Source organism: Thecamonas trahens (assembly GCF_000142905.1).
Source record: "Thecamonas trahens ATCC 50062 unplaced genomic scaffold supercont1.10, whole genome shotgun sequence".
Classification (NCBI taxonomy): Eukaryota; order Apusomonadida; family Apusomonadidae; genus Thecamonas; species Thecamonas trahens.
In genome coordinates this window covers 337318-348218 of record NW_013657670.1, presented here as the reverse complement: position 1 = coordinate 348218, position 10901 = coordinate 337318, and the positions used below count along the sequence as shown (strand labels likewise).

Here is a 10901-nt window from a genome sequence, read left to right as displayed (position 1 = left end):
CTACCCGTTTTCTAACTAACTTTCATCGAGCGAGCACGCGCTGAGCAGCCGTCGGCGGGTCGTGGGCAGCCCTGGCATGTTGCTTTTGTTTCCATTGATGGCTTGACTTGGGTGAGGCACTTGCCCGGCCTACGGAGCAAAGTCGAAGCCAAGCCAGCAAAGAGCATCTCTCTCTCTCTCTCTTTCTCTCACTTTCTCTCTCTTTCTGCTTTTCCTTTTCTCCGTCTCGCCTCGCTTTATCAACCTGCCATGGCTGTGGCTATGGATGAAGGTAATGCTGCTGTGCCTGTGGATGAGGCGGCAGATGCGGCGGCGGCCATGCTCCCGTCGTGGGCTGCTCCTGGTGATGAAGACCCGCATGGTTGCGTCGCTGCCTGTCTCTCGGCTCCGTGGACCGCTGTGCCGATTGCTGCGAGGCGCCCAGGTCGTGGTCGCCCAACTGAGGCAGATTTGCTGGACGAGCCGTATCCTGGCCTGTTTGCCCGGCTGGTGCCGGCTACCGCCGAGTCTGAGGCCGTGCTCATCTCGCTCCCGCTGGTGCCGCAGGCGTCGGGCATTGACGCCTCGGAGCTCTGCCTTCCATCGCTGCCGCTGGCCAAGCTTGCTGCTGCCGCGCCCGAGCTCGGCATACTCATCCACGCCCCATCCTGGACTCGTACGCCAGCCTTGGTGCTAAAGGCGCTGGACGGCCCGCTCGACGCGCTGAGCGGCCTGCAAGCACTGATGATTCGCAACGGAGTGCTGAGGCAACTGCCGCTATCGGCACCATTGGCGCATCTAGTCCACCTGGACCTGCGCAACAACGCGCTCAGTGTGCTTCCTCCAGCGCTGGCAGGCTGCGGTGCGCTCGTCACCATCGACGTCAGCTCCAATGCGCTGTCGGACGGCCACGCGCTTGCCGATGCACTCCCGCGCCACAACGGAGCACTCACTGTCGTCATCGCCTCAAGCAATCCGCTGGTCAGTCTTGACGCCGCCGTCATCCTCGATGCACCGACATTGCAGGTCCTTGCGCTGGCTGCCACCGAGCTCCGCGAGTTCCGCACTGACGCCGGAAACACGGATCGGATCCTGGGACCGCACCTCACTGTCCTAGATCTATCATCGAACCAGCTTGCGGCCGATCGTGTGGCTCTTGGCTCGCTGCCATGGCTCTCAGCGCTGTATCTCTCGGACAACTCTCTCGACCCCGCCGCACTTTGCGACGCGCTGAGATCCGACCCAAGCATGCTTTGCGCCGATCGGCTCGAACTCCTCGACCTCACTTTTAACCACAACGCTGAGTCTGTGCCCAAGGTCGAAGACATGCGCGGTCTGTTTCCCGCCCTGCAAGAGCTGCGGACCGATGCGGCAACGGTAGCCATGGTCGCGTCGGATCCGGATGAACCGTGTGCCGCCTGCGGCCACGTCGGCGACAAGAGTCAGATCCTCATTCTCTGCGATGGCTGCGCCGAGGGCTTCCATCCGACCTGTGTTGGCCTACATGCTCCGCCAACCACGTCGGCCTGGTGCTGCCCCGACTGCGAGACCTACCTCGATCCTACCGCCGCTCTCGACCTTGGCGACAACGACGATGACGACTACGATGGCGCAATCCCGATGGTGTAAACAAACCCATCGTGGATTCTCAGAGCCAAGCTCCTCAACCACAATTGCAGTAACTCGCTGCCACTGCCGCTGTCTGCACTCATGCCACAGGCTCGAGCTCTTGTGGAGGAGCACGATCCGTGGATGCCGACCACACCACCACACCACACCACACGCAACCCAATCAATTGACAGACATCCAACCCGTTTTCTTGCTCGTACACCCTTCGACTCGAGCTGACCCGATGATTCGCACGTTGCAGCTAGCAGAGTCCAGGCCATGGATCCCGATGCTAGTCAGTTTGATTGCTATCTCTGCTCTTGCTCGCCGCGGGCGAGCCGATGGTCAACTCGGCCCATTCGTCCGCTGCGGACCAATGGCTCGACCTCTGCCACATTCAACTCGAGAACCATGTCGTCCAGGTTCTTTGGCGGCGGTTCGTCGTCTTCCTCGGAAGAGTACTCCGATGAGGAGCAGCTGAGGCCGCAGGAGAACTGTACGATGAGCTCTACCCCTTTGTGGTCCCCCCCCCCTCCCTCTCCCGCCTCCCCCTCCCCCCCCCTTCGACCCGCTTGTTGATGATGTGTTGATGCCATAGAGTCCGGCTCGGCTGGCAACTACCCATACCACCAACAGACGGTTGGATTCAATTTCCGGGACAGCAAGGAAGTTATGAGCATGGGTGTTGCCTATATTACATGGCTACAACATCTGTAGACTCGTATGTCGCATGCTGTCGCCATACTCCCACCCCGTGGGGGGAGTCTCGGCTGCAGCCGGGGGGAGGACGATGTGCGGCCGTCTCCCATCCCATTTTTTGTGTGAGGCTGGCGACGGCAGCTGTGGTCGCACAGCTGGAGCAAGGCAGGCAGAGGGTGGAAGGGTGAGAGTGCGACCAGAAGCGAGAAAAGGCGATGAAGGCGATAGATGGCAAAGCGATGGATACTCACCATGGAAAGAGTGGGTGAGGGTAGACGTCTCCAAGTTTGACATGTTTGGCGAGTCGTCGTCGGACGATGAGAAGCGCGAGGTCAAGTCGAAGAAGGCCAAGATGTACGAGGCGTTTGGCGATCTGGCCAACAAGCTCAGCAAGGCTGTGGCAGCGAACCAGTGGATTGCTGTGGGAGAGCTGTTTGCCGAGCTGCAGAAGCTTCACAAGAAGAGCAAGAACGACATGAAGAAGTACGGCGTGCCGTCTGCCTTCTACCGGGCGCTGGAGAGCGTGGCCGAGTCCGCCGAGGAGATGTTTGGCGACAAGAAGAAGCGCAAGGCCATGGATGGCAAGGAGGCCAAGGCTCTGTCCAAGGTCCGCCAGCAGGTCCGCAAGGCGACCAAGCAGTACCAGAAGGAGCTCTCGGCATGGCAGGCCAAGCGCGACGCCGGCGAGGTCGACGAGGGGGCGTCGGACGCCGACGCCGCTGACGGGTCGGACCACGCTGGCCCGGCGCAGGCTGGTGGCGACGACGACGACGACGAGTACGAGTACTACTCGGACTCGGAGGATGCCGGGCCGGCGGTGTCTGCCGCGGCGCGGCGCAACCGCTGGATGGCCTCGGACTCGGACTCGGACGACGAGGAGACTGCAGCTGCCAAGGCGGCCGAGGAGAAGGCCAAGGAGGAGCGGCGTGCGGCGCGGCGTGCCAAGCGCGATGCGCGCAAGGCCGAGAGCCAGGCGCGCGATGCGGCCGAGGACGACAAGCCCACGGCGTACGACGTCCGCGATGTGGTGGTCGAGTGCTCGCGGAAGCGCGGGCGCAAGAACCTCGACATTCCGGCGCAGATGGCCAAGCTCGAGGAGGCGCTTCCGCTGGCGATCACGCCGCAGCGCCGGATCGAAGTTCTTGCCCTGCTCTGCTCGTTCCAGCTCGATGTGGCGCCGAACATGTTCTCGGCCATCTCGAACGAGGCGTGGAAGTCGATGCTCGCCCGGAGCGTCGAGATCATGGAACTGCTCGAAGCCAACCCCGAGATTGTTGTCGACCCGGACTACCGTGGCATCTGCCCGCGGACGCCCTCCGAGATGGAGGCGCGCAAGAAGAAGAAGAACGACAAGGGCGAGGAGATCCCGCCGGAGCCGCAGCCCAAGCTGACGGCGCAGGAGACCGAGGATGCCGAGGCCGGGCGTGTCCGTGTCGCCGGCTCGCTCCGCGCCATTGTCGAGCGGCTCGACGACGAGTTCACCAAGTCGCTCCAGTCGCTCTCGCCGCACTCGTCGCGGTACCTGGAGCGCCTCCGCGATGCGGCCGACTTTGAGGCGCTTGCCGAGCGGGTGCACGCCAAGCTCAAGACCGATTCCCGTGTTGCCCGCAACGCCGACGACGCCATCTACTGCGCCTACCGGCGGGTCAACCACATCTACTACAAGCGGCCGGACATGTTCGCCGCCGACGCCATCGACGCCGCCAAGGCCACCATCTACGAGCTCTGCATCGAGATGTTTGCCTCCAACTCGGAGTTTGTGCGCCAGATTGGTATGTGCTACCTCGTCACGCACTACGCCATCTTTGACCAGTACTTCAAGGCCCGCGACCTGCTCCTCATGTCGCACCTCCAGGACATTATCCACCGCTCATCGCCCGAGGTCCAGGTCTTCTTCAACCGCATGATGGTTCAGCTCGGGCTCTGCGCCTTCCGGGCCGGCCTCATCGCCGAGGCCCACCGCTGCCTTATCATCATCTCGTCGTCCAAGCACATCCGCGAGCTCCTTGCCCAGGGCTCGACCGCCATCCGCACCGAGGCCGACCAGCAGCGTGAGAAGGTCCAGCGCCGCCGCATCCTGCCGTTCCATCTCCACATCAACATCGAGCTCATCGAGTGCGTCCACCTTGTGTGCGCCATGGTCCTCGAAATCCCTAACATGGCCCGCTCCACCACCGACTCCCACCGCCGCGTCATCAACAAGGAGTTCCGCCGCAAGCTCACCGAGCGCGGTCCCTTTACCGGCCCGCCCGAGTCGCCGCGCGACCACATCATCGCAGGCGCCCGTGCTCTCGTCAAGTTTGACTGGACCGCCACCCTCTCCCACGTCCTCTCGCAGTCGTGCTGGAACTTGCTCTCCAACCCGCAGGACGTCCGCTCTATGGTCGAGACCAAGATCAAGGAGGCTGCCCTCCGCACCTACCTCTTCAAGAACGGTGGCTACTACGCCTCGTTCTCGGTCGCCACCCTCTGCACCAAGTTCGGCCTGCCCGAGAAGGCCGTCCACGCCCTCGTCTCCAAGATGATGATCTCCGAGGAGATTCACGCCTCGTGGGACCAGCCCACGGCCTCCATCGTCATGCACAAGGACGACATGTCGCGCGTCCAGATGCTCGCCCTCCAGCTTTCCGAGAAGGCCTCCCTTATGGTCGAGAACAACGAGAAGCTCCTCGACGACCACAACATCTCCTTCGACCGCTTTGGCAACGGCGGCCGCTCCGGTGGCCGCCGCAAGCGTCGTGGCGGCTACCGCGGCGGCGGTGGTGGTGGTGGTGGTCGCTCCGGTGGCAACCACAACTCTGGCGGCGGCGGCGGTGGCCGCGGCGGCAAGGGTGGCCGTGGCGGCAAGGGCGGTCGCGGTCGCGGCGGCCGCAGAGGTGGCAAGGGCGGACGTCGTCGTTAAAACCACAAACAAGCCAGCGTTCCTCAACACTCCTTCCACTGTCCATGCATCATGTCATCGTCGACTGGGATGCTACACCACACTGTGCCGGCAAGCGGTGACAGAACACCATTGAGAATGGTGTTAATGAATGGTGACCATTCATTTCATTCTGCACTCGTCTCCCAACGACCAAATTTCTCACGGGATGGCGGCGGCGACCGAAGGTAAGTGGCATGTTCTGTTTCAGCTCCCCGCTTTGGCCCCGGCCCCCCTCCCCCTCCCCCCCTTCCCCCCTTGTCCATGGGCATGTAATTGAGAGCCACCCAGGACCACCCATGGTCGATCGTGGAGCAGACACACACAAGGAATATAGTTCATGTGTTGCTCTACCTGCTCTGTAGCCATCTTCTTCAGCACATGCCTTCTACAGCCACCCTCCGCCCCCAGTGAGTGTGGCGGCCAGGTTGGGCGACCGGTGACCTGTGCGCGCGAGGCGACCGGGTCGCCCTCGAACCCCTGCGCAGGCACGAGGTGAGATGGGGCGCTAGCTGTGCCATAATCATGCCACACTCACTCTACACGTATCTACCTGGTATTGCCAGCCGACGAGCATGCCTTTCAGCTCGACCGCTTTCTCAGATACACCTTTCGCCTCCCATTGGCGACGGCGCCCGACAGGCTCAGCCTCGCCAACTTGAGCGCCCACCTCGGCGCTCGCCTTGCGGCAGCAGACTCGGCCGACGAGGACGATTTGGACGACGTGTTCGAGTACGCACGCATGGGCATGCCGGATCCGGGGGCGTCGGCTCCGTCATCGTCATCCACGTCGAGTTCAAAGCCGAACGCATCGCAAAGTGATGCCGCCGCCGCGCTGGCTGCCGCCGCCGCAGCTACCGAATCCCACGCTCATACCCTCGGTGGCCTGCACGTCCCAGGGCTCGACCTTCAGACGCTCGCTCGTGACGGTGCCGTCTTGGTTGACCGCATCTGCCCGCGTCGTGATGAGGCACGTGGTAAGCTCGGCGGCAGTATCGCCGGGCTGATGGTTACGCTAGGCGACACGTCGTGCAAGCTCGAGGAGGTGCTGGGTGGCTTCCGCATCGAGTCGGCCATCAACTTTGCATCTGTGGTCGGGACCACGGCGGTCTTTGCCTCCAAGTGGATGTACGAGGTGGTGCTCGAGACCGAGGGCGTGATGCAGATCGGGTGGGCAACCATGGGCTGCAAGTTTACCACCGAAGAGGGCGTCGGTGACTCGCCAGACTCGTACGCCTACGACGGCTCGCGGGTCCGCAAGTGGAACTGTGCCTCATACGAGTACGGCGAGCGGTGGAAGGCCGGAGATGTCATCGGCGTCGCCATCGACCTCGACGACGGCACCATCTCGTTCTACCGCAACGGCCTCGACCTGGGTGTCGCCTTTACTGACGTCGCTTTTGCCGCTCCGGGCATGGCCTACTTTCCGTCTGTCTCACTCTCACGCCACGAGCGGGTGTGGGTCAACTTGGGCGCCTCGCCGTTCCGGTTTGCCGTGCCAGGCTACGCCCCGCTCTCGCAGCCTCCGCCGCCGCTTGCGACAGCGCAGAGCGCGTATCTGTGCGGCGCACTCAAGCGGGCCGTCCCTTACTTTGCGTCGGGCAACCTCGCATCGCCACTCTCGGCCGCAAGCGCGGACAACAGCGCCACTTTTGCCGCCATCGAACAGATGGTGGTCGGGACGCGGATCTTCCAGTCACTTGTCCCGCTTCTGGCCTCACCTTATCTAGTCGGCTCTCACTTTCTCCCGCTTCTTCTTTACCTCAACTCGCGGCCAGAGCGCAATCTGATTGCGTCGCTGGTAGCCTGTATGGAGCGGGTGTGTGAGAGCCACGAGCTCACTGCCATTGCCGGGCGGGTCATGGAGCGACTTGGCCATCTAGCGGCATCGACTGCGATCTCGCCGCGGTGCTCCAGTGGACCGCTGGTGATTGTCCGACTGGCAAACGCACTGGTGGCCCAGCCGGCCTGGCGGCGCAGCTGGCTGCAAACACAGTCATTTTCGAACTCTCTCGAGTTTCTTTTTGCTCTCAAGCATCCATCCGAGGAAGAGCTCGCGGTTCTTCTTCCGCACGTGTGGTGGGAGCGGGCGGGAAGTCACCTCAGCAATGCCGGCTTTGACGCCTCTGCGGTCTTCTCGGCCGAGAAGCACGCATCGGCTGTTGCCGAGCTCGGCGGTGCACTGGGCTCCATCGAGCGTGCACAGCATGCGCTGCTCAGTCTTCTTCTCGAGGTCGAGCCCGAGGCGACAACGTCCTGGCTCGCCGAGCTCGTCTACCGCAACCGCGGCGTGTCGCGCAACCTCAAGCCGATGGGCCTCTCGATGCGCTCGGCGCTTATCAACATCTTCTTTGCGCTGGCAGACATTGTGTTTCCGGACGGGCCGCAGTCGGCGGCTGCTGCTGCAGCCAGCTTTCCGCTGCACTACTTTGTGCGCGACGACGCAAACGACGCGCATGGCATGATTGTGCCCGACGTCGACCGTGTGTCAGGCATGATCTCACATCTCCGCAAAGCCGTGCCTGCTCCTGACGACGAGTGCGACGCTGATGTCGCAGCCTCGTTGGGGATCCGGTCTGCGCTCCTGCTCGACGCCCTCGTCCTGCTCTACGTCGACGGGTTGGCACTGCAGGCCAAGGCCTCGCTTATCGAGACCCAAGAGCTCCGGCAGGCGCTGCTAGACCTGGACGACAAGCTCGCGCTGCGGCTGGCGCGGTCACTTGGCGCGTCACCGAGCAGACTTTTCCACGCCATTGAGGCTGCAGCACGCAAGGTCTCATGGTCGTCTCTGGTCGTCCACACCAAGGCCAAGTCGGTCGCCATCTTTGCGTTTCACCACTTTCTGGCCTCGCTCCTCGAGCGAGCGTCGCCGGCGGCGATAGCGGTCGCGCACAACGCCGCGGCAGCCAAGGACGATGAGCCCGGCTCGGGATGGCCGCCGCCGTCGTGGGAGCTCGCCTACCTGCCGGCGCTCTACCTTGATGCTGCAGTCGATGCGTTTCACCTCCTCCGCCGTGCCATCGAGCCGTATCCGCTGGTCGAGACTGGTCACCAGTGTCTGGTGTTTCTGCAGTGGACGGTGGCGCACTTTTCGGACCGCCGGATTCACAACCCAGACCTTCGCGACCTGCTGCTGCAGTCGCTCTCGCTCCTCCTGCAGTACGAGGAGTTTGTCGAGTTGCTGGAGAGCGACCTGTTCACAGCATCGTATCTTGTGCCGCGGCTACTCGCGGCGTACGATGACCGGTTCTGGGTCACGGTGACCATCACCACCATGCTTCTGCGCATCTTCAAGGGCACCGGATTTGGTTCGCGTGCGCTTCGCAAGCGCGGCAAGCGGAGCACGCCGCGGTACCGGCTGCCAGATCCTCAGGCCAACGTGGCATCGCCGCTGTTCCAGGCTGCATTTGTGGCGTCATACCTCAATGCACCAGACCTGTTGTCGCTCTTTGTCAACACGGCGTTTAACTCGCTCAACTGGTCGCTCACCGAGCTCTCTGTCGCGCTAGACCAACACCTGGCGCTGCGCGCGGCGGGCGAGCTGCACTCGTCGACCCGCAAGCTCGGGGTCATGTTTGCACTTGCAGTCAACTTGCTCCGAGTCCTCGAGTTTACAGCATCGTACCTGCCGCAGCTGTTTGCGGAGGAGGCATGCGGCGAAGTCGCGCCGCCGGCGGGCCTCGCGCCGCCCGAAGTCAACATGATGCGGATGATCGAAGTCGTGGCCGTGGTTCTCGCCCAGTACACAACTGGGCCAGACGCGCGGCTGTTCGCCGACGTGCAGATGCAACTTGAACGGCCGGGCGCCGAGCCGATCATGCCGCAGACGGACATGCTCAAGGCGGTGGCGGGCATCCTCGTTGCGCTCGACCGCCCGATGGTGGCGGCTGGCAACACGCGCGGCGTTGTGGACGCACTTTTGCTCTCGGCCTCGTTTGAGGTCGGCTCGCTCGAGTTTGTGACCGACGCGCTTGCAGCTGCGCCGGATGTCGATGCACTGGCCGATCTTACCTCACGGGTGACGGCGGCGGCTGGGTCGCGGAGCCAGCTCCTGGCCGGAGCGTCTGTCTCGCGGTCGCCGTCAGGCGACGTGTGCACCATCTGCTACGCCTCGCTCATCAACGCCACGTTTGAACCGTGCAAGCACCGGGCGTGCTACGGATGCATGACGCGGCAGCTCCTCAACGTTCACCGGTGCTTCTTCTGCAATGCAGACGTGGCCACCGTCGTTCGCGACGGCAGCGCGTCGACGCCGCAGGACACCGAGGTAGTGGTCCTCGCGCACTCGGCGTCCAGCGAGATTCTCTGACGCGCCAAAATGAACAACTCAGCTCATCTTGGCTTTGATCGTAGCCAGCGCGTCGAGGCGCTCACAGAGCGAAGGATGTGAGTAGTGGTAGAGTGAGAAAAGCTTGTCGGCATGGATGTTGACCATGTTGACGAGATGAAGCTTGATGAGCGGCAGCTCGAGGTCGTAGCCGAGCTTGGCGGCGTAGCGATCGGCAGCAAACTCAAACGACCGCGTCGCCACGTGCTGCAGCGTCTGCAGCATTGAAGCAATCGGGGTGTACATGTACGAGAAGAGGACGAGGCCGATGGCCGGGTTGGTGGTCGAAAAGCCAAAGGCCTGGTAGTAGCCGGTGTTCTCGACCAGGGCGGCAAAGGAGCCAAAGAACACGCCGATGGTGGCAAACTCGAGCACAACCTGCTTCCAAAAGTGGTTGGCCTTGACATGGGCAATCTCGTGGGCAATAATGGCCAGAACGTCCTGCTCGGACATGCGCTTGAGGAGCGTGTCGTAGAGCACGATCGAGCGCGAGGTGCCGACGCCCATGAAAAACGCGTTCGAATGGGTGCCGCCGACCTCGTCCTTCGACTTGCGGATGTAGATTTCCGAGACTGGGCAGTGCGACCGCTCGGTGAGGAGCTCGAGCTCGGTGCGGAGCGAGCCTGGTGGAAGCGACTCGTAGGTGTCGAAAAACGGAGCCACGACCGTCGAGTAGAGGTCCGAGATGGTGACCGAGAGTAGGGCGAGGAAGAACCAATTGAGCAGCCAGTAGCCTGATCCGTGGTACTCGAGAATCCATAGAAGGGTGTAGATGATGGGTACGCCTGCGCCGACAGAGAGAACAAAAACCATGCCTTGCGCAACAGCCCACGCACACAGGGCTCGCAGCCCACTCCGAGCGCCATCGGCCTGCCTGCTCCCGATCACGGAGAAGACCTGGAACGGGAGCTTGACGACGGCCGAGACGAGTGAGACGATCAAAATAAAGATGACTCCCCGGGTCTTGGAGTGGCGAGCACCGTCGACAGCTGCGGCATCTGCGCCGAAAGCCAAGAGGCCGGCCAGATGGACGGCGAGTGCGAGGTCCCAGAGGTAGACCAAAGCGCCCGAGGCGATGACAGCGACCTCGAGGGCAAAGCCGACGGTGGCCTCGACTCTATTGAACGAGACCTGCGACATCGAGTGAGCCTGTAGGCGCGAGTAGCCTCAGGCGTCAGGCGATGGGCAAGAGCCCGTGGAACCGTCTTCTCCTGCAGTGCTTGTGACTGTCGGCGGTCGAGGACAAACTCCACCACGTACACCACCAGCGAAGAGGCAATGGTGAAGATGACCCACGACATGACGCGGCGGCCGGAGTGTGAGTAGGGGGGGGGGGGGGGAGGGGGAGAGAGGGGAGGGACTCAATA

The 10901-nt window shown here is 62.8% G+C and overlaps 4 protein-coding genes across 4 annotated transcripts; 3 read left to right on the top strand and 1 right to left on the bottom strand.

Annotated features, from left to right (window-relative positions):
* Nucleotides 1-249: 249 nt before the first annotated feature.
* AMSG_02807 (uncharacterized protein) lies at nt 250-1608 on the top strand (the record flags this gene model as incomplete). Its single annotated transcript, XM_013905194.1, has 1 exon — nt 250-1608. One exon carries the CDS (start codon nt 250-252, stop codon nt 1606-1608), a length of 1359 nt encoding a protein of 452 aa, XP_013760648.1.
* A 377-nt stretch (nt 1609-1985) lies between these two features.
* Nucleotides 1986-5205, top strand: AMSG_02806 (eukaryotic translation initiation factor 3 subunit C). The gene is made up of 2 exons (XM_013905193.1): nt 1986-2084; nt 2563-5205. The coding sequence occupies exons 1-2, from the start codon at nt 2000-2002 to the stop codon at nt 5187-5189; spliced, it is 2712 nt and encodes a 903-aa protein (XP_013760647.1). The 5' UTR covers nt 1986-1999; the 3' UTR covers nt 5190-5205.
* Nucleotides 5206-5355: 150 nt separating this feature from the next.
* Nucleotides 5356-9548, top strand: AMSG_02805 (E3 ubiquitin-protein ligase RNF123). Its single transcript, XM_013905192.1, has 2 exons — nt 5356-5395; nt 5774-9548. The coding sequence occupies exons 1-2, from the start codon at nt 5377-5379 to the stop codon at nt 9514-9516; spliced, it is 3762 nt and encodes a 1253-aa protein (XP_013760646.1). The 5' UTR covers nt 5356-5376; the 3' UTR covers nt 9517-9548.
* AMSG_02804 (Afc1 protein) lies at nt 8800-10853 on the bottom strand. Its single transcript, XM_013905191.1, has one exon. It carries the CDS (start codon nt 10672-10674, stop codon nt 9535-9537), a length of 1140 nt encoding a protein of 379 aa, XP_013760645.1. The 5' UTR covers nt 10675-10853; the 3' UTR covers nt 8800-9534.
* Between the last annotated feature and the right edge of the window lie 48 nt (nt 10854-10901).